This window comes from Oryx dammah, unplaced genomic scaffold, assembly GCF_014754425.2.
Source record: "Oryx dammah isolate SB20612 unplaced genomic scaffold, SCBI_Odam_1.1 HiC_scaffold_27, whole genome shotgun sequence".
Taxonomy (NCBI): Eukaryota; Metazoa; Chordata; class Mammalia; order Artiodactyla; family Bovidae; genus Oryx; species Oryx dammah.
In genome coordinates, this window is record NW_024070211.1 from 28887056 (window position 1) to 28909289 (window position 22234).

The following is a 22234-nucleotide window of genomic DNA, read 5'->3' on the forward strand; positions in this document are numbered from 1 at the left end:
TACTTTCCTTCTAGTTGGCTTCCTGTACTGAAGGGGCTGGAAAATTAAAGACTACAATCCCCAGACTGTCTCAAAGCTGGAGTTCCAGGTAGGACCTAGGCTCTGCCCTTAGCTGTATGCAAGAGATCTGAAAGGTGTTCATGAGGCAGAGACCACCCTCTGCAGCTCCTGTTCCTTCTGCTGTCAGGGGGGTTGGGAGGAGGGGGCATCTTTTCTTTTTGTGTTTAGTCAGCACAGATCTGGGAGACATGGAGTAGCTTTGGGGCCAACAGTCGTGGTGAGTTTCCCAAACCCCATCCTCCTGAGTGTGGCTTCCTGGACTGATGAGCCTCCCCAGGGGTGCCCCTAGAATCATTCCTGTAGGCCTATCCTAGAGTTCTTCCAACCATTTTTGTGACCTCACTGCCTGTATCTAAGCACTTTCTGTTCAAAATATGGTGTCCTCTCTGTGCCCGGGGAGTAGACTGGCAGCTTCTGCCTGGATAGGGCCTCAGCCGATGCTAGGTAAGGCCAAGACTTCTCTGTGAGGCCTGGGAAAGCATAGGATGTGCTCAGCTTCCATGGAGGGAGGTGGCTCTGCCTCCCACCAAGTTTTCTAAGTGAGAGAGCGTGTTCCTCAACCACAGAAAGAGCTTCAGATGCTGGGTTGTCAACAAGAATGACAAAGATCTCCAGTTATGAGATCTTTATTTTATGAGATAAAAACCCTTTATTCAGTATTTTCCCTCAAGGTTAGCAATGTGCCATGGCAGCAGCCTTTCATTTGAGAGAGAGATGCTCAACGTGATACAAAGTAGCAAAAGCTCAGGTTCTGCAGGAAGCACACTGAGGTTCTCCAACCTCTGGTGCCTGGCATGTGCTTTCTCTTCATCTTTGTGTGCCCGGAAAGTGGGGAAGCAAGGGCTCAGCTCAGCTCTGTCTCTGCAGGAAACGCAGGCCCACCTTCTTGTTGGGAACCAGAACAATGCGAGCCACACTCGTCACCTCCCCCGTCTCAGGGGCCAGGACCACCTCATACTGCTGGATCAGCTGGGACATAAAAGGCACAGGGGCGCTTAGTCTGTGACCTCCATCCATCCCCCTCCTCAGCCTGCCCCAAACCGTGCCTCACTCCCCCGTCAGCCTCCCTGGCCCACACACCCCTCCAGTCTCTCCCCACTCACCCTTGTCAGCAGCAGCTGCATCTCCAGCTCTGCAATCCTGCGGCCCAGGCAAGCCCGAACCCCATAGCCAAAGGGCACAGAGCCAAAAGGGTGCTGGGTTTTGAGGGCATCAGGCTGGTTCTTCCTCAGCCAACGCTGGGGCTGGAAGCTGTCAGGCTCAGGGTAGATGTCAGGGTCCCGGGAAATCACGTAGTGGCACAGCACAAACTGGGTCTGCACACACAGGTTGTGGCACATCAGTGTAGGTCTGTGAGGTGCCCCCGGGAACCCTGGCTCTCCAGCCCCACTCACATTCTTGGGAAAGAGGAAGCCACCAACTTCAATTTCCTTGTCCACGACAACTCGGGAGTTCACAGGGACCACAGGATAGAGACTGCAGGGAAAAGAAAGTGCAGGCCTGCCTCTGGATCCAAGGAGGGTCAGAGTGCCCACCCTCTTGGTCACACCCCTGTGGTCCCCCAGTCCCCTCTTCCCATTTCATCTCTGACCCTGGCCACAGTCCCTCAGCCCCCACTTCCCACTCCTGTCTCTGAGCTCCCCTCCACACACAGACCCTTGTTCCTGGGGACAGTATCCTACCGCAGGGTCTCCTTAAGCACAGCTTTGAGCAGGGGCATGCGGGCTAAGTCCTTGTGCTGGGGCACCTGGCCAGCAGGCACCACGCCCACCACTTCCTTATGCAAGGCCGCCTGGATCTCTGGGTTCTTTGAAAGATGGTACAGGGCCCACGTCAGCGTGTTGGATGTCTGGGAAGTACAGTAAAAGATGAAGTGAGCAGGGATTTCTAGGAAAGAGGCCCAGTTAGATGGCGGGAAAGTGTTTGCATGTTTGCAAAATGTGGGAGAGAAATTAAATTGCTTCAAGTATGGCAGGGCTTCCCTGAGGGCTCAGATGGTAAAAAATCTGCCAGCAATGCAAGAGACTCAGGCTCAATCCCTGGGTCAGGAAGACCCCTGGAGAAGGGAATGGCACCCCATTCCAGTATTCTTGCCTGGAGAATCCCATAGACAGAGGAGCCTGGTGGGCTACAGTCCACGGGGTCGCAAATAGTCAGAGATGACTGAGCCACTAACACTTTTACACAGCAGGATTGGACTCCAGGGTTTATAGGACCCTCTCTCCCATGCTCAACATGGCTTCATGCAGGATAAGGACTGATATGATAGAGAATCACACTGTAACAGCATAGGAGACTAACGGAGAAACCCAACAGGACAAAAGCACACAAAAGAGGCCCTACTATGAAGGTGCTATGGGCAAGCTCTTCAACTCTCTGCTTAGATGACAGCATGAAGGAGTAGATTAGGTGTGAGATGAAACTTCCCAGCTGTCAGAGAGGCTCCATGGAGTGAGCAAATCCCTCACACTGGAACCACTCCTGGCCCACCTCCGAGAGGCTGAATGACCCCCATTTTCCTTCCAGCTCTAAATCCACATTACAGAAAGAGAAGCAGGTACCTGGAGGGACGAAGGTCAGGCTCAGGTGGAGGATAGTGGGGAACTGGCCCAGGATGAGAGCTGGGAGGCCCTGGCCTCCGCGCCCGCCCCTCTCACGCACCGTGTCTACTCCAGCCAAGAGCAGCTCGGGCAGGCTGCCCTCAGCCTCACGAGGACTGAGCTGTCCGCTGGTCAGCAGGAAATGCAGATAACCAGATAGCTGGGTCTTCTCTGGATTCCCTGTCTTCAGCTGGGCCTCCATCTCCTCCAATTTCTGATCAATCAGCTTCTTTCCTACAGGGACAATGGGGAACTGGGAGGATGGGGCCAAAAGCCATGCTCTCCAAGGACCGAGGGAGAAAGTCCTGGGAGAGAGCACTGGGGGCTGCTACTGCACTGACCCTGGGACCCACGCCCCCACCTCTTCCCCTGGACTCCTCACCAAAAGAGAATATGGTGTTCCAGCCATCCAGGTATCGCTTCCAGAAGGGCAGCAGGGGACGAGTCCACTTGGGGAGGAAGGTGGCAAAGAGAGAGTTGTGGAACATGAGCCCGACAGATCTGACGAAGGTCTCGGTGTCCTTGGGGATGGAGCGCTCCAGGCAGCCAATACGTTTCTCAAATAGGATGTAGGAAATAGCTGGAGGTACATGGTGGCCGTCATCAGGGGAGAGTACAGCCTACCCTTAACCCACACCTACCCCTGGCACACGCCCACCCGGCCCTTCCCCCCACCAGAGTACCTTCCAAGGCAAAGAAGTAGAATTGGTGAGCGATGTCAGGCACGTGGTCTCCCGAGGCACTCTCTGCCCGCAGCTGTTTCAGTTGATCCATGAAGTCATCGATCACCTCATTCAGAGCATCCGTGTAGAGCGCAGCCTCGGCTGGCTTCAGCATCCGCTGGTTCAGAGTCTGGCGCAACCGGTACCACTGCTCTCCCATCCTGCAGATGACGGAAGAGTGATACCAGTGTCAGTATCTGAGGACTGGATTAGGTGGTATCTTCCCACCCTGAGACCCTTACAGAGTTGAGGAAAATCTCAGACTCCTAGACCTAGAATTATGGAATCACAAGCTCTCAAATGACAGAATCTTCAAATCACAAAACTTCAGAGTTTCACTAACAGCATAAAGGAAGTAGTTAAGGTGAGCATCTGAACCAACCTGTGCCGTGCTAGTGCTAAGTCGCTTCAGTTGTGTCCGACTCTTTGCGACCCTATGGACTATAAGCCAGCCAGGCTCCTCCAGTCCAAGGGATTCTCCAGACAAGAATACTGGAGTGGGTTGCCATGTCCTCCTCCAGGGGATCTTCCAGACCCAGGGGTTGACCCCCCCGTCTCTTATGTCTCCTGCATTGGCAGGCGGGTTCTTTACCACTAGCACCACCTGGGAAGCCCTCTGAACCAATCTACCTAGGGTCAAATCATAGGTCAGATGATGTCGGCTGAGTGACCTTAGGCAAGTGACTCAACTCCTCTGTGCCTCAGTTTCCCTTCTGTAAAATGGGAATAATAAGCGCACTTATCTTAGTAGGATAATTAATGTGTTTAGATTGGTGCCTGGCAAATGCGTGATACTTAATGAATGTTGACTGTGATTATCTTAGGATGACACAACTCTGTAATCTTCTGTATGTGAAATGAGCTAGGCAGCTACAGTGGCTCTGGTCCCTCTGTGTTGAGGATGAGGGATAAAAGAGAGCAACTGAGGGTTCTTGAGGTGCTCAGAGGAACTTTGTGCTCTGCTAGGCTCAAAGCGCCAAGGAGATGAAGAGCATTATCTGGCTGATGCTCCAGGTCCTCTTGCCATAGCCATGCAGTAGGTAGCTGGGTCCTCACTCTGGTTAGACAGGGATGCTTATGGGGATAGACACACACTTCCCATTCAGGGGCTTAATGTTCAGGGGCTACTCCCATCTTCAGCGGTCCCCCAAACCCGTTACCTTTCCTAAGCAAGCTGGGTATGGGTCAATTTTGAAAAAGCTAGATGTAGAGTAATAAGTACAACATGGTAAAATTTTAAGAGGAAGAGAGGAAACCCTATATATCTACATGCATATCTGTATGTTCACAGAGAAGAATATATGACTTCCCAGGTGGCGGTAGGGGTAAAGAACCCACCTGCCAATGCAGGTAGATGTAAGAGATGCGGGTTCGATCCCTGGGTTGGAAATATCCCCTGGAGCAGAGCATAGCAACCCACTACAGTATTCTTGCCTGAAGAATTCCATGGATGGAGGAACCTGGAGGGCTACAGTCCAGGGGTCACAAACAGTTGGATAACAACTTAGCGACTAAACAAGACAAGAATATACACCAAATTGTCAGGATTATTTAGGAGGATGGGATGGGACCAAGGGGTAGGGAGACAATATTTTATTACTGGAATTTTTACAATAAATATTACTTTTGAATTTTAAAAATTCATAAGGTCTTTAAAAAAGAAGAATATTTACAAGTATTAAGGCAAGAATCAGGTATTTTATTTTGAACGATTGGGCTTCCTGGTGGCTCAGACAGTAAAGAATCTGCCTGCAATGTGGGAGAGCTGGGTCCAATCCCTGGTTTGGGAAGATCCCCTGGAGAAGGCATGCTCCCGTGTTCTTGCTTGGAGAATCCCCATGGACAGAAGTGCCTGGCGGGCTACAAAACAGGGTGCTGCAAACAGTTGGACGCGACTGAGTGACTGAGCACAGCACAGCACTGTAAGCCAACTATACTTCAATAAATTTGAAAAATGTATTTTACTTAAATGAACCTTAAAAAACAAACTAAATAAATAAAGAAATGAACTTCAAACCCTAGGAGTTTTCTTTCTTATATTGGTGTGTGTGCTAAGTTGTTTCAGTCATGTCCAACTCTTTATGGCCCCATGGACTGAGCCCACCAGGCTCCTCTGTGCATGGGATTCTCCAGGCAAGAATACTGGAGTGGGTTGCCATGCCCTCCCCCAAGAATCACCCCGACCCAGGGATTGACCACGTTGTCTCTTAGGTCTCTTGCACTGGGAGGCAGGTTCTTTACACTGGTGACATCTTATGTTGCAGAAAACTGCAAAAAGGTAAACTAAAAGTGTGGCTTGAAAAGAAATGAAAACCAGAACAGACCTATTTATTGGAACTTCAGGTTTGGGTGCTTCTTCCAAGAATAAAACTCTCCCAACAATAGGAATAGATTTGCAGAACTTAAATGAGAACCTTTCTGTGGTTGTTAAAATATTTCTTGGGGAAACAATGCTTCAGAAAATGAGGTTTTAAATATATATATATGTTAAAACAAAAAAGTCTCATAGGTTAGCAAAATAGCTCTTAAATACACATATTATATAACATATTTAGGAAACTGGCTTTAGAGGAAATGGGTATAATAGATCACAAAGGGGTATATATATACACATGTTTAGCTCCAGTTCTAAATCTGAACCATCAAGTCCAGTGATGGCCTGACCTGGTAAAAAACTGAGACCTAAATCTTTTATTATTATTATTATTATTATTGATTTATAATTGACATATAACATTATATTGGTTTCAATGTAATGATTTGACATCTGAATACATTGCAAAATGATCACCATAATAAGACTAGAATGTGGGAGGAGAAGGAGATGACAGAGGATGAGACGGTTGGATGGTATCACCAACTCGATGGACATGAGTTTGAGTAAGTTCTGGGAGTTGGTGATGTACAGGGAAGCCTGGCGTGCTGCAGTCCGTGGGGTCGCAGAGTCTGACACGACTGAGCGACTGAACTGAATTGACCATCTGTCACCATAAAAAAATAAACTTTAAGGATTTACTCTCTTGGCAAGATTTGGGTCTCAAATATTGTACAGCATCCTTGAGACTCAAATCTTGCCCTCAAGGTCAGATATCAGGCTAAACAGCTCTTAAAGAACATTCTCTCTTCTCTTCTCAGAACTTAGAAAAAAGGACCCAGGAATTAAGTTCTGAAACCACCCTACTATGAAGGAACCAGGAAAAGAGAAAGCTATGAAATGACAGAATGAATATACAGGCATCAAAGACATAGAAAATGAACCTTCCAACCAGTCTGTTCCTTTCCAAACATGTCAAGGCAGTAAGTCCTTGCATTCCAGAATCAGACATATCTATATCACTACTCACTGTGTCACTTCTGGCAAGTAGTGCCAAAACCAAACCCTTCTAGGCCTCAGTTTCTTTATTTGTAAAATGGGGATTAATAATACTATCTACTTCCTGGCCTTGTTGTGAGGTTAGAATGAAATAATAAATGTAAAGAGACTAGCTTGATGTCTGGCATGTCATAAACAGTTATTATCAGTGTTGTTGCTATTATTTCAACCACCTGGATTAACTTTAATCCCTTAAAAAATGACTTTAGAAATGTGGATGTCAGACAACTAGGGAAAATAAAAAGCCATTCATTGTTTTGGAAGCTCTTTTAACATACTATAGCAAAAAGAAGCCTGTAATATACCCAATTACAAGTTGTGGCACTGGGAATGGTTTATCACCAATGATTCTCAATTATTTACCTTAATTGGTATTTGAATATATAATATACTCAGCTCATCTTTCAATGTGTCACTGCCAAAATAATCTTAACTTTTCTAGGTATGACTTTGAGCCTAAAACCTACACGTATCTCTCTGTGTTGAGAGCATCCATGAAAGTTATAACCAACAACAAGTATATAATACATAATTTGGAAAATATTCTTAAAATTAAATTGAGCCCTCCCAACTAATATGATGCTGCTATTTTTTTTTAAACTATAAGTAAATATGTCCCAGTACGATTAGAGTTAATATATTTTCAACCATAATACAGAATCATGGAGCTTGAAAGGTCTGAAAGATACCTTGGAGATCCTGTAATTCAAGCTTCCCATTTTATACATAAGAAACATAAGCCCAAAGAGGGTATATTATTCATTTGTCATAGTCATAGGATATATTAGTGGAAAAGCCAATGAACGGTCCATGGGCTTCAGTCCAACCCAACCACCACTTTCTAGACACAGAGGCTTTTTTCTAGACTCAGGCTCGGAGGACACAGGGAGATCCTACTCTGTGCATTATCCTCTGGCTGCCCAGTGCCACCGTTCCTGGGCCTGGCCTCTGGGGCCCTCTTCCAGTCCCTCCGGCCCCAGCTCACGTGGTGAAGGGCCCATAGGACAGGCCTTGCTGGTCCCGGTGCTCCTTCCATAGTTTCATGTCGTCCCGCACTGGGTACTTGCCCTCTTGGCGCATCACTTGCTCCAGGAGTGGGGCACTGGCCAGGTGCACGTGCATCTGAGGCCCTACTCGGTTTATCCATATTGGGCCGTACTTGGCCTTGGTCAGCACCTGTGGGGTTCAACCAAAGCTGAATCATCATGGCCTAGGCAAGCAGGCACTTCCTGGAGAGGAGAAACAGGATAGAGGAAATGTCCGATGGCCACACCGGAGCAGGTGGGCTGGGCAAAACTCATTGTGTAGGAGGTTGGTGCTGGGATGGCCTGTAGTCTTAAAAGGAGAACACTGGAAAAAATGGTTACACAGGAGTTAACGTATTGAGAACAATGAGTAGCTGGCAGAACTGGGGGAACTGAAGTCTTAAAGGAATGAAATTTTGGGAAAATGAGATACCTGGTAAACTGGAGTAGGCTGAGGTATTGGGGGTCCAGGGTTTTAGGGAAACTGAGCCCTTAGTGAAGTATAGTAGAATGTCTATGGCCTCTTCATGTGTGTGTGCTCAGCTGCTCAGTCATGTCTGACTCTTTGCATCCCCATGGACTGTAGCCTGCCAGGCTTCTCTGTCCAGGGGATTTCCCAGGCAAGAATAGCGGAGCAGGTTGCCATTTCCTACTCCAGGGGATCTCCCCAACCCAGGGATCCAACCTGAATCTCTTATACCTCCTGTCATAGAAGGCATTTAAGTTTCCTGCAGTTTTCTTCCAAACACGAGAGGATAAGCATCTCGTATAACCAATAAGAAAAAAGAAATACAGTTAGAAATGCCAGGAAAAATAAGAAGCTGAATGAGCAAATCAAGATGTAAGTATGAAGTAAACTATGTGGCATGAATTTTTTTAATAAAAAATTTTATTAGCTGTGTTAAGGAAAGTAATTCTCAATATTTTATCTTAGAATTTCTAAAGCACTTGACAGTTGAGACACATAACATCTGTGAAATTGACATTGCAATGAATGATGTTTTTATAGTGTTGAAAATAAGGGAGAAAACAATATGTTTTGGCAGGGGGAGGTAAAACTTAAAATAATCCAGAAATACTAAGATTAAATTTATTAGCTAAATTATACCTATAAACTGAAATAAAATGAAACACAGTGGTTTCCCAAGTACTTCATCTTTCATAATCTGTTACTGAATATGTTTTAAGAGGATCAGATGTGTTCCAATATCAAAATTAGTCCAAAGGATTTCTATAAAAGAAACATTATAATTATGGAGACAAGGGACTTCCCTGGTAGTCCAGTGGTTAAGAGTCTGCCTTTCAATGAAGAGGACACGGGTTTGATCCCTGGTTGGCAACTAAGATCCACATTCCACAGGGCAATTGAGCCCACTTGCCGCCACTACCAAGCTGTGTGCCACAACTAGAGAGAAGCCTGCCCACTGTACTGAAAGACACCACAAAGATCCTTCATGCCACAGCTGGGACCTGACACAGCCAAAAATAAAATAGATAACCTTTTTTTTTAATTATAGAGAAGAGATCTATTATGCAAATTATAGAACTCATAGTCCATAGAATCAATTTTACTGGGTCTTACTGTTGACATTAAATACTAGGTTCTTATCTGAAGTTTGATTTCTTTTCCTTCTGTTAAGTTCACGTAAAATGACATGTAATGTTTTTATATAACGATGCAAACAATGCTTATCTCTAAGTCATGGTTTATAGATAGTTTACTTTCTTCTTTACACTGTGATTTGTTTTTCAAGTATTCTACCTTCATCTTGGAATCAGAAAAAAATCATATTTTAAAGGACCAGATTAATAAGCTTGGGCACCACTTCTTGCCTGGAATCCAAAGCTCCTGGCACCACTTCCTGGCTATTGGTTTGGAATTTTCTGGGACATTTTCCCCCATGCCTAGACATTGCTTTCTTCTCTCTTCCTTCATACTCCTCTTCTCAGTTAGTTTACTCGGTGGAACTTAACAAGGATCTATTTATGTAAGAACTTATTTTAGAAAGACACCAGAATACTTGCTGAGAGATGTGTGCTATGTCTGTGAGCCTACCATTAAGCTGTAACCTGAACCAGTTAGAGAGCCCCAGCGTTCTCAGATAGGTCCTATCTAAATGCCCCTTTGCAGACCAGAGTCCCCTGGGGATCATCTTCCAGGATGAATGGGAGGGTTAGCCTCCGCCAAGTGAAATTCCAAAGATGGACAGTATTAAATTCATCCAATACTCATTTATTGAGCTCATATCCTGTTCCTCCTATACTGATCTAGAGGCTGGGGATACTGCTGTGACCTACTCTTTTACAGTTTATTTACATCCTAAGGCATGAGCCAAATAGTTAAGAATTGGATTACTTATGCTTATAAATGGTTCCTTAATTTTTTTAAAGATTTTTTTATGTGGACCATTTAAAAAGTCTCTATTAAATTTGTTACAATACAGCTTGTATTTTATGTTTTGGTTATTTGCCTGAGATGCTTGCAGGATCTTGGTTCCCCGAACAGGGACCAAACTCATACCCCCTGCATTGGAAGGTGAAGTCTTAATCACTGGACCACCAAGGAAGTTCATTTCCCAAATTATTTTGTAGATGTAGATGTCTGTTTCTTTAACTAAATTGAAAGTCTTCAAGGGCAGGAACCATGTTGTACTTCTTTATACCTCCCCTACTGCTAGAAGCAGTGATAAACACATTACAGGCACTCAGTAAATATTTAGCAGTTGCCAACGAATCAAGTGGAAGAATAACAAGCTACAGATAAAACAGAGCTTATGAGACAGAGTCAGAAAGGAAGCAGGGGAGAGGATACATAGGACACTGATAACAGTGGCTCCACTGGGGCAGGCATTAATTTGAAAAAGCCTGGAAGGATAATATGGAAAGGAAATTAAGAGAATAATTCCAATAGATAATTATAATAGCATCTTTTATGGACTGAATGTTTGCATCTTTCCAAAACTCACAGGTTGAAGCCCCAACCCTCAGTGTATATTTAGAGAAGAGACATCTAAGAAAGTACGATTAAATAAGAGTGGGGCCCTGATCCAGTAGGATTAGTAAGTATCCTCCTAAGAAGAGACATCAGAGAGTTCTCTGTGTGTGTGCACATACACACACATACACACCAAGCAAAGATCATTTAAGTACACAGGAAAAAGGTAGTTGTCTGCAAGCCAGAAAAACTGTTACCAAATGCAAGTCTGTGTGCCCAATGCACAATGAGACCAAACAATACCAAAACATTAGAATTTGGAGCAGAGAAAGGCTTACTGCAGGGCCATGTAAGGACATAAGTGAGTGGCTCACGCCTTAAAAACCCTGAACTTCCTGAAAGCTTTCAGCAAAGCCCTTTTATAAGAAAGATGAAGGAGAAGGAGGGGCATGGTTGTGCTTGCATGCTTAGTTGCCCAGTCGTGTCTGACTCTTTGCTCCTATGGACCGGAGCCTCCTGTGTCCATGGAATTCTCCAGGCGAGAATATTGGAGTAGCTTTCCATGTCCTCCTCCAGGGGGTCTCCCCGACCTAGGAATCGAACTACACATTTCTTATATCTCCTGCATTGGAAGGCCAATTCTTTACCATTAGTGCCACCTGGGAAGCCCAGGGCACGGTTTAGTTGTTCCAAAAAAAAAAAATTTCTTGGTGTCAGATCCTTTGTTCTTGAGGTCAGATCACAGTCAGGTCACCATGTACTTATAAACCTCCACCAAGACAAATGTTATTCTCTATTCTGACAAAAAAGGGCAAGGTCATGGCTCAACTTTCACCCTCTCAGATTCAGGCTAACAGGAGGGGGTCCCTGTGTGGGCTCATGACCCTGTTCAGCAGCATTCATCTAGTACCCGGTCTGGGTCCTCCTGCCAGTGCCCACTCCTGGCTGAACAGGCGGTTCTCAGCTGGTGGCGCCTTCAGGACCAGGTTCTCAGGCTCAGCCCTGCTGTCATCACTGAGGGAGCCAGGTACCCATCACCGAGCTGGCCCTCAGGCTTTTCACTTAACTCGAGACAATCATTTGCATAGGATCAATAGGAATACTTGTTGTAGCACATACCAACCAGCTCACAAGAATTGCCCTTCTTTGAAAATAGCCCCAACCACAGAGGTGGACCTGAAGTAGTGACGTGAAATGTCCTTTCAACTTAACCCTGACCTCTGGTCACCTCTTAGGAGCAGATAACCAATCTAAACTGTACCTATTTTTGAAACTTGAATGGAAAGCCTGAAGTTGGATGAAGGTTACTTTCATGGCAGTGTCCAGTTTCTGAGGCCTACATGGACTGTGACCCATGAATACTGCCACTGCCATTAGGTTGCAGAGGTGGGGATGGGGAAGAAGTTCACTGCTGCCTTGAAGCCTGGGCCCAGCCAGTGGGCGGCCCTTGCAAGGACTCAGGAGCTCTTCAGGACACAGCCCTAGCCTTCAACCCGTCCCTGGGCCTCTCTAGATCACCCCACCAGCCCCAAGACCTGAGGGCCTGGAGTGCCCTGGGGAGAGGACCATGATCCACCTCTTACTGTACCCTTTACCACAAGGACCACAGTGAGGTCCGCTGTTGGTAGAGTGGGACCTCAAACCACTGTGCTAAGGGTGTCACACTAACAGTCTCCAGCTAATGGGCATGTGCCCGCCCTACCCCTGTTAGAAAAAGACTCTCACCAGAAATCAACTATTCTGGTACCTTATCTTCTACTTTCAGCCTTCAGAACTGTGAAAAAATTAATTTTGTTGTTTAAGACACCCAGTTTGTGGTATTTTGTTAGAGCAGCCAGAGTAAACTAATATATAACATCCAAAAGAATAAAATTACTAATAATAAATTTAACCAAGGAGGTAAAACACTTGTACACTGAAAACTACAAAACACTGCTGAAAGAAATTAAAGGCCTAAATAAATGGAAAGATATCCTATGTTCACAGATTGGGTAACTTAATACTGTTAAAATGGCACTGCTCCCCCAAGTAACCTACAGATTAAATGCAATCTCCATTAAAATTTTCATGGGCTTTTCTCAGAAACCAGTCCTTAAATTCATATGAAATTGCAAGAGCCCTAAATAGCTGAAACAATGTTTAATAAGAACAAAGATGGAAGACTCATACTTTCTGATTTTAAAACTTATTACAAAGCTACAGTAATCAAAACAGTTTGGTAATACCATAATGATACCTGTATAGACCCATGGACTAGAATCAAGATATCCAGAAATAAACCTAAATATCTATGGTCAACAGACTTTTGACAAGAGTGCCCAGATCATTCAGGGGGAAAAGAACAATCTCATCAATAAATAGTGTTAGGACAAATGGATAACCAAGTGCAAAAGAGTGAAGTTGGACCCCTACCTCACTTCATATACAAAAATTAACTCAAAATGGACCAAATCCCTAAATAAAAGAGCTAAAACTATAAAACTCTCAGAATAAAACACAGTTGTAAATCGTCATGATCTTGGATTTAGCAATGGATTCTTAGATTTATGGGGAAACAGTAGAAACAGTATCAGAATTTATTTTTTTGGGCTCCAAAATCACTGCAGATGGTGATTGCAGCCATGAAATTAAAAGACGCTTACTCCTTGGAAGAAAAGTTATGACCAACCTAGATAGTATATTCAAAAGCAGAGACATTACTTTGCTGACAAAGGTCCATCTAGTCAAGACTATGGTTTTTCCTGTGGTCATGTATGGATGTGAGAGTTGGACTGTGAAGAAGGCTGAGCACCAAAGAATTGATGCTTTTGAACTGTGGTGCTGGAGAAGACTCTTGAGGGTCCCCTGGACTGCAAGGAGATCCAACCAGTCCATTCTGAAGGAGATCAGCCCTGGGATTTCTTTGGAAGGAATGATGCTAAAGCTGAAGCTCCAGTACTTTGGTCACCTCATGCGAAGAGTTGACTCATTGGAAAAGACTCTGATGCTGGGAGGGATTGGGGGCAGGAGAAGAAGGGGACGACCGAGGATGAGATGGCTGGATGGCATCACGGACTCAATGGACGTGAGTCTGAGTGAACTGCGGGAGATGGTGATGGACAGGGAGGCCTGGCATGCTGGGATTCATGGGGTCACAGAGTCGGACACGACTGAGCGACTGAACTGAACTGAACTGAATATATGAGCAATAAAAGGAAAAAAATAGAAAAACTGGATTTCATAAAAATTTAAAACTTTTGCATATCAAAGGACTTTATCAAGAATGTGAATAAACAATTTACATAATGAGAGAAAATATTGGCAAATCATATACCTGATGAGGGTTTAATATCTAGAATATACAGACAACTCTTTAAAACTCAACAAGAAGACAATCCAGTTTTCAAAGGATGAAAGCACTTTACATTTCTCCAAAGATATACAAATAACCAATAAATACACAAAGAGATGTTCAACATCACTGATCATTAAGGAATGAAAATCAAAACCATAAAAAGGAAGCATTTCATATCCACTTGTTGTTTAGTCACTAAGTTGTATCTGACTCTATTGTGACCCCATGGACTATAGCCCACCAGGTTCCTTCATCCAAGGGATTTACTGGGCAAGAATACTGGAGTGGGTTGCCACTTCTTTCTCCAGGGGTTATATCCACTAGAATGATTTAAATCCAAAATACTGAATATAACAAGTTGTTGGCAAGCAGGTAGAGAAATTGAAGCCCTTGTACATTGCTGATGGGAAAGTAAAAATAGTGCAGCTGCTGTAGAAAACCATTTGGCAAGCACCCAAAAAGTTAAACATTAAGAATTACCATATGATCCAGCAAATTCCATTCCTAGGCATATACTCAAGAGAAATGAAAACATATACCACACAGAGACTTGTACAGGAATGTTTACAGCAGGATTACTTATAATCATCAAAAGGTGGAAACAACCTGAAAGTCATCAACTGATGAATGGGTAAGCAAATTGTGGGATATACATACAATGGAACAGTATTCTGCCATAAAAAGGAACAATTCCGCCATAAAAAGGAACAATTCCACCATAAAAAGGAACAAAGTACGGGAGTACAAGACAAGCTAAAATTTGGATGAAATTTGAAAACATATGCTAACTGAAAGAAGCTGAGACAAAAGGTCTCATATTGTATGATTCCATTTGTATGATATATCTGAAAAGGCAAATCCATAAAGATGGAAAGCAGATTAATGTTTATACCAAAGGGTGGCATGAAGGGGAATGAGGAGTGACTAATAACAGGGTCTCTTTCTAGGGTATCAAAACTTGAAAAAGTTATGAAACTAGAGAGAGGCAGTAGTTTTATAACATTAATAATACACTAAATGCTGCTGAATTGTGCACTTTAAAATGGTTCGTTGTTTTATACTTCGTGAATTTCCCCTAAGAAAAAGCCTAGAAGTTTGTGATACTTAAAACCTCCAGAGGCTCAGAAAGGGCCCTGCTGAGATTTCCCCTCAGCAAAGAGAGAACAGAAAGGGAATAAGGGGGCTTCCCCTGAGTTGGCCCTTCTGTGGTTCCAAGACTTCCTCTCTTGTGAATTGAGAAGAGAGGACCAGACCAACCTTTCCTTTGCCTTGGCAGCTACTTATATAGGATTAAAGATCAGGTTTTTAGGGGTGTTTGCTCATTTGTTTATTTGCTCTGGGAAGAAGACACTGGCAGAGTCTCTTTTATAATGGGAATGCCCCCTATTGCACAAAACTGTTGCCCTTATAACTTCTGGAGGATGATTTGGCAGCCAAAATATATCAAAGGCCTGCATGAAATCTTTTACTGCACCGATTCCACTTTAGGAGAATTTATTTTAAGGAGCTAATTCATGATGTGCATCATGATATTTAGCGATAGATATATTTATCAAACCTTTATACATTTAAAAATCTAAACATATAACAATAAGCTTCAGTATATTCTCATGTAGCCACAATGCAATACCCATTAAAAACTGTTACTCAAGTGATAGTAAAAGATATTCATATTAGTAAAGGGCAGGTTATAAAAGAGAGTATATGGCATGCTTTCATTCAAAAAGTACATATGTGGATGATGCATGGGGAAAGTGTGGAAGTCTATTCACCAAAGACAAACAAGCAGGATTAATATCTACTTGCCCTGAAGACTATGTGTATATTTATGCATTCATTTCACAAATGCTTTTTTAAAAAATTCTATTTATTTATTTTTGGCTGTGCTGGGTCTTCATTGCTGTGTGGGCATTTCTCTAGTTGCAGCAAGCAGGGGCTGTTCTCTAGTTGAGGTACGCAGGCTTCTCATTGTGGTGGCTTCCCTTGCAGTGCACAGGAAGGCTCTAGGGCACAGGCTCAATAGTAGTGGCACGTGGCCTTAGTTGCTCTGCAGCATATGAGATCTCCCCAAACCAGGGACTGAATCCATGTCTCCTGCATTGACAGGTGGATTCTTTTCCACTGAGTCACCAGGGAAGCCCACAAATGCTTATTAACACCTATGTGTGCCAGACACAATATGTACAGGGTGTTGAGATGGAAGGTTTGGATTTTCTTTCTTTTGTGTCTTTATATTTTCTGATTTCTCTACAATAAATAGAGAAATTTATCAGGTATTACTTCTGCAAATTACTTCAACTAAGTCGAAATGACGTGCTCTTAAATGTGTTATGTAATCACAAATAATTAGTAGGCAACTCATATTTATTTGCCTTTTTTTAGAAGAAGGGTCATTTTATAGGGAAAAAAATGTGCCTGTCTCATTGTCATGGGTTTTGATTTCAAGTCAGTCATCCACAGCTGTCTTGTTCGTTTCAGTTGAGGGGTCAAGGATTGCCTGGAAGGAGACTTTTGTCCTAGTTTCAGTTCCAGCTCAGAGGCTCTGTCTCTTTGTTGGGTAATAGATTGGCGGTGGCACCCTCCTAATCTTGCATGTGTCTGCAGACTCAAAGGCTTGAACCTTGTGTCAACCGAGAAAAATGCACAACCTAAAAGTTGAGAATTATGTTTTATTCAGTGAAATTTCTGAAGACTTAAGCCCAGAAGGCAGCCTCTCAGATAGCTCTGAGGGACTGCTCCAAAGAGGTAAGTGAGGAAACAGTGTATGTAACAGCTTTTGCAACAAAACCCAGGTAGCTGGAACATCAGAAGATTACTGTTACTTAAAGAAAACCAGACATCTGCAATTAATGAACTTAGTGCTTTTCTATGTGAAACTGTTGGGTGGCATTTTGAGGGTCCTCTGAAGAGCTCTGTGTGGTTCTTTATGTCTCGGTGCAGAAAGAATTCCACAAGAAACAAAGCTATGACAAGAAGTGATTTATTAGAATAGGATGTTTGTGAGGCTTACAAGCAGGCGGGTGAGGATGCTATACCCCAAGAACTTACTCAGCTACAGTTTTATAATAAAAAGAAAAGTGGGGTGGAGGGAGAAGACCTTCTTGTTTTTCTTGAGTAGATGTCACGCTTCCATCATTAGTTCCTCCTCCAGGTTGAGCAGGGGAGTTTTCATGTCTTTACATGGTCAAGCTAGGTCCAGAAATTATTGCTTTTTATGTGTGTAGAGAGCGTGTCCTAACTCACTGAGCTCACTGGGCAAGCTGTGGGTCTCATGCCACCACTGTTTTATTGCTTCGGGGCCTGTCTCATGTTTCTATTGCATGGTTTTGTTGCTCATTAAGCAAGCTTGCTCAGTTTTGTGGTTAAGTAAACCTGCAAGGAGATACAACCAGTCCATTCTAAAGGAGATCAGCCCTGGGTGTTCTTTGGAAGGAATGATGCTGAAGCTGAAACTTTAGTACTTTGGCCACCTCACGCGAAGAGTTGACTCATTGGAAAAGACTCTGATGCTGGGAGGGATTAGGGGCAGGAGGAAAAGGGGATGACAGAGGATGAGATGGCTGGATGGCATCACCGACTCGATGGATGTGAGTCTGAGTGAACTCCGGGAGATAGCGATGGACAGGGAGGCCTGGCGTGCTGTGATTCATGGGGTCGCAAAGAGTCGGACATGACTGAGCGACTGAACTGAACTGAACTGAACTGAAACCTGCTTTCTTAAGTAATCATTAACTTAACAGGGGTATCCTATATTTTTTCTACTTATAATCCCCTAGTAGGATTACTTATTTAATTATCTACTTTGTCCCTTTATTCTGTCCCTGTCACATATATGCAAGAGTCTGGGCTCACTGAAATCATTCCTTTGATATGCACCTTAGCTACCTAGGGCCAGTATCTTGCTCTTTTCTACCCTGGATCCCCTCTCAGCAGATTGCTGGGGGCAGCTCCAGTGGCCAATGACTTACTGACCACAGTATCCTGTGTTGACTGATATGGCAGGCAACATTTTTTTGTCCACACCAGCCTTCTCTGAGGCTGAATGCCCTTTCCTCCCATAACAGAACTGGAGACCTACATGTAGCTGTCACCCAGCTATCTCCCTCCCTATGTCCCCTACATCTCCTGACAGGCATAAGTCCTCAAAATCCTGAGAGCTTCCCATCGCCTCTGAGTTCTGACCAATGTAGCCGTGCTGTTCTCCCCTCTGAGAAAAGAGCTACAGATAATAAAAGCTCTTCCTGCAGGCTAGCAGGGGCTCCCCAACAACCTGGTACTCCACAACTCAGCATCGCAGTCATATGACCCCTTTTGTTTAGGGCTGTTCTTTAGCGCATGAGGGGAGGAGGAAAGTGGTGGTGGGTGGAGGGGTTGGGCGGCCAGGTTAGGAGAGAGTAGACTCATCCTGCAGAGGAGTAGGGGGTCTTCTCACAGTCCTATCTATTTCGTCCATAACCAGCCACTAAAAACTGAAAGTAAGTGCAAATTTGTGCTTTCTGGTAGTGGGTGGGGTTGGCTGCCTGCGCTGGACCCCTGGGCTTCCAGCCACTGTGGAATTCCTGAGGTGCCTGTTCTACATTCCTGTGTCTGGGTTTCTGTTAAAAAAAAAAAAAAAAAAGCAACAACAAAAAAGCAACTATAATAGTTTGGGGCAAGAACCGCAGTGAAGAGAGAACAAAAGGGGAAGTGATTTTGCAAGTGAGAAGTCTGAGGCCATTCCTCCTACTACTTTGGCAAAAATGTGAAATCAGTAATACAATGTTTAATTGTGTGACTTTCCAAAATGTTAGGAAACTTCCTCTGATGTCCAAAGTTTTAAATGTGTAATGTCTTTTTAAAAAATAATTTTATTTATCTATTTATTGTTGGCTGTGCTGGGTCTCTGTTGCTGCATGGACTTTCTCTAGTTTCTGTGAGTGGGGAGCTACTCTTTAGTTGAGGTGGGCAGGTTTCTCATTGCAGTGGTTTCCTCTCATTGTGGAGCACAGGCTCAATACTTGTGCTTCGCAGGCTTAGTTGCTCCGCAGCACATGGTATCTTCCTGGACCAGGGACTGAACCTAAACCCGCGTCTCCTGCATTGTCTACCACTGAACCACCAGGGAAGCCCTGAAAGGAAATCTTGATTAGCAAGATAAAGATCTCAGCAGGGTTGACTGCTAAGCCCCAACAAGGTTTGGAATGAGCTTGTCAAGTGGTTTCCCCAAACAATGTTGGAGTGACAACACAGAATCCCTCTGACAGTCAAAGAAAAATTGCTATCTTTTACGAACTAAAAAGCAGTGTGTTCCTGATATAAATACTGTACTCGCAAAAGGAACCATACTCCAGGGGTGTTGCCCCCCTGCTCCTGACAGACGGACTACATGGGATTTTGAACCCTCTCCTCCCAAATACTGCTGGCAGAAATATCAACAACCTCTGATATGCAGATGATAACCATTGGCAGAAAATAAAGAGGAACTAAAGAGCCTCTTGATGAGAATGAAAGAGGAAAGTGAAAAAGCTGGTTTAAAACTCAACATTCAAAAAGCTAAGATCATGCATCCGGTCCCTTCATTTCATGGCAAATAGAAGGGGAAAAGAGGAAGGAGTAACAGATTTTATTTTCTTTGGCTCCAAAATCACTGCTGATGGTGACTGCAGCCATGAAATTAAAAGACATTTGCTCTTTGGAAGGAAAGCTATGACAAACCTAGGCAGAGTATAAAAAAGCAGAGACACCACTTTGTCAACAAAGGTCCATATAGTCAAGGCTATAGTTTTTCCAGTAGTCAGGTATTAGATGTGAGAATTGGACCATAAAGAAGGCTGAGCGCCAAAGAACTGATGCTTTTGAATTGTGGTGCTGGAGAAGACTCTTGAGGGTCCTTTGGACTGCAAGGATATCAAACCAGTCAATCCTAAAGGAAATCAACCCTGAATATTCATTGGAAGGATTGATGCTGAAGCTGAAGCTCCAATACTTTGGCCACCTCACGCGAAGAGCTGACTCATTTGAAAAGACCTTGATGCTGGGAAAGATTGAAGGCAAACGGAGAAAGGGCAGCAGAAGATGAGACGATTAGAGAGCATCACCAACTCAATAGACATGAATGTGAGCAAGCTCTGGAAGACAGTGGAGGACACAGGAGCCTGGTATGCTGCAGCTGATGAAGTTGTAAAGACTCAGACACGACTTAGGGACTGAAAAACAACAACCTCCCCAAAGCTGATAAAGTCACAACATCCTTTTAGAAAAATGAAAGTGGGACCCCAGCAGGCCAACTCACAAGGTATGGAATGGGATCCCAGTGGGCAGTGGCAGGACCTGATTGCTGGTGTACTTAGTGACAAAGGGACTGGAGTCCTTGACCGTTGTCCTGAGAGTCTAATGAATTCCACTGGTGCTTAGAGTTAAAGAGAAAAGTGTTAGTTGCTCAGGCGTGTCTGACTTTGCAATCCCATGGACTAGCTTGCCAGGCTCTATGGAATTCTCCAGGCAAGAATATGGCAGTGGGTAGCCATTCCCTTCTCAAGGGGATCTTCTCAAGATCCCTGAGCTCAGGGATTGAGCCCAGGTTCAGGCAGATTCTTTACCATCTGAGCCACCAGGGAAGTCCTTTAAAAGGGGCCTTTTAAAGGCCCCACACAATTTTTTAGAAGCATTCCATGATTGTTCCTTTCCCTTCTGTATCACCAGGAAAGCGAAATTGCCTGGCTAGGACAGGAGGTTATGAACATACATAAAATATCTTTACTCATCCAGGGCAGTCAGCTCCTCAGAGATAGACTAAGATCCCTTCTTACAAGGAGCAGGAAAGGAGAAACTGGAAATAGATTTGGCTAAAAATCTAATGAGACTCTTGAAGTTTGGTTGCTCCCAGTAGCAGATGCAAAAGCCACACCAGTTCTACTTGTTGAGAAGGCATGGAAATCAATTCATCACCTAATGACTGACTTCAAGCTCCTAGAATTCCAGTTGAGCTATTTCAAATCCTAAAAGATGATGCTGTGAAAGTGATGCACTCAGTATACCAGCACATTTGGAAAACTCAGCAGTGGCCACAGGACTGCAAATGTTCAGTTTTCATTCCAATCCCTAAGAAAGGCAATGCCAAAGAATGCTCAAACTACTGCACAACTGTACTCATCTCACACGCTAGCAAAGTGATGCTCAAAATTCTCCAAGCCAGGCTTCAATAGTACATGAACCGTGAACTTCCCGATGTTCAAGCTGGATTTAGAAAAAGCAGAGGAACCAGAGATCAAATTGCCAACATCCACTGGATCATCGAAAAAGCAAGAGAGTTCCAGAAAAACATCTATTTCTGCTTTATTGACTACGCCAAAGCCTTTGACTGTGTGGATCACAACAAGCTGTGGAAAATTCTGAAAGAGATGGGAATACCAGACCACCTGACCTACCTCCTGAGAAATCTGTATGCAGGTCAAGAAGCAACAGTTAGAACTGGACATGGAACAACAGACTGGTTCCAGATAGGAAAAGGAGTACATTAAGGCTTTATATTGTCACCCTGCTTATTTAACTTATATGCAGAGTACATCATGAGAAATGCTGGACTGGATGAAGCACAAGCTAGAGTCAAGATTGCCAGGAGAAATATCAATAACCTCAGATATGCAGATGATACCACTCTTATGGCAGAAAGTGAAGAGGAGCTAAAAAGCCTCTTGATGAAAGTGAGAGGAGAGTGAAAAAGTTGACTTAAAGCTCAACATTCAGAAAACTAAGATCATGACATCTGGTCCCACCATTTCATGGCAAACAGATGGGGAAACAGTGTCAGATTTTATTTTGGGGGGATCTAAAATCACTGCCGGAGAAAGCAATGGCACCCCACTCCAGTACTCTTGCCTGGAAAACCCCATGGACGGAGGAGGCTGGTAGGCTGCAGTCCATGAGGTCGCTAAGAGTCGGACACGACTGAGCGACTTCACTTTCACTTTTCACTTTCATGCATTGGAGAAGGAAATGGCAACCCACTCCAGTGTTCTTGCTTGGAGAATCCCAGGGACAGAGGAGCCTGGTAGGGGGCCGTCAATGGGGTCGCACAGAGTCGGACACGACTGAAGCGACTTAGCAGCAGTAGCAGCAAAATCACTGCAGATGGTGACTGCAGTCATGAAATTAAAAGATGCTTACTCCTTGGAAGAAAAGTTATGACCAACCTAGATAGCATATT

The 22234-nt window shown here is 44.1% G+C and overlaps 1 protein-coding gene across 2 annotated transcripts in view; it reads right to left on the reverse strand.

The window, feature by feature from the left end:
- LOC120854365 (sterol 26-hydroxylase, mitochondrial) overlaps nt 1–22234 on the reverse strand; it is a 59576-nt gene that overhangs the window by 17945 nt on the left and 19397 nt on the right. The window contains exons 2-9 of one of the 2 annotated variants that reach the window (XM_040228335.1): nt 7741–7931; nt 3344–3543; nt 3043–3240; nt 2722–2894; nt 1743–1909; nt 1455–1536; nt 1164–1376; nt 671–1029 (exon numbers count right to left, since the gene is read on the reverse strand). In XM_040228335.1, coding sequence (XP_040084269.1) covers nt 910–1029; nt 1164–1376; nt 1455–1536; nt 1743–1909; nt 2722–2894; nt 3043–3240; nt 3344–3543; nt 7741–7931 — 1344 coding nt within the window. In that variant the 3' untranslated portion in view covers nt 671–909. Of the gene's footprint in view, nt 1–670; nt 1030–1163; nt 1377–1454; nt 1537–1742; nt 1910–2721; nt 2895–3042; nt 3241–3343; nt 3544–7740; nt 7932–22234 lie in introns of those variants that run through there. The other variant, XM_040228336.1, reaches the window with a different exon arrangement.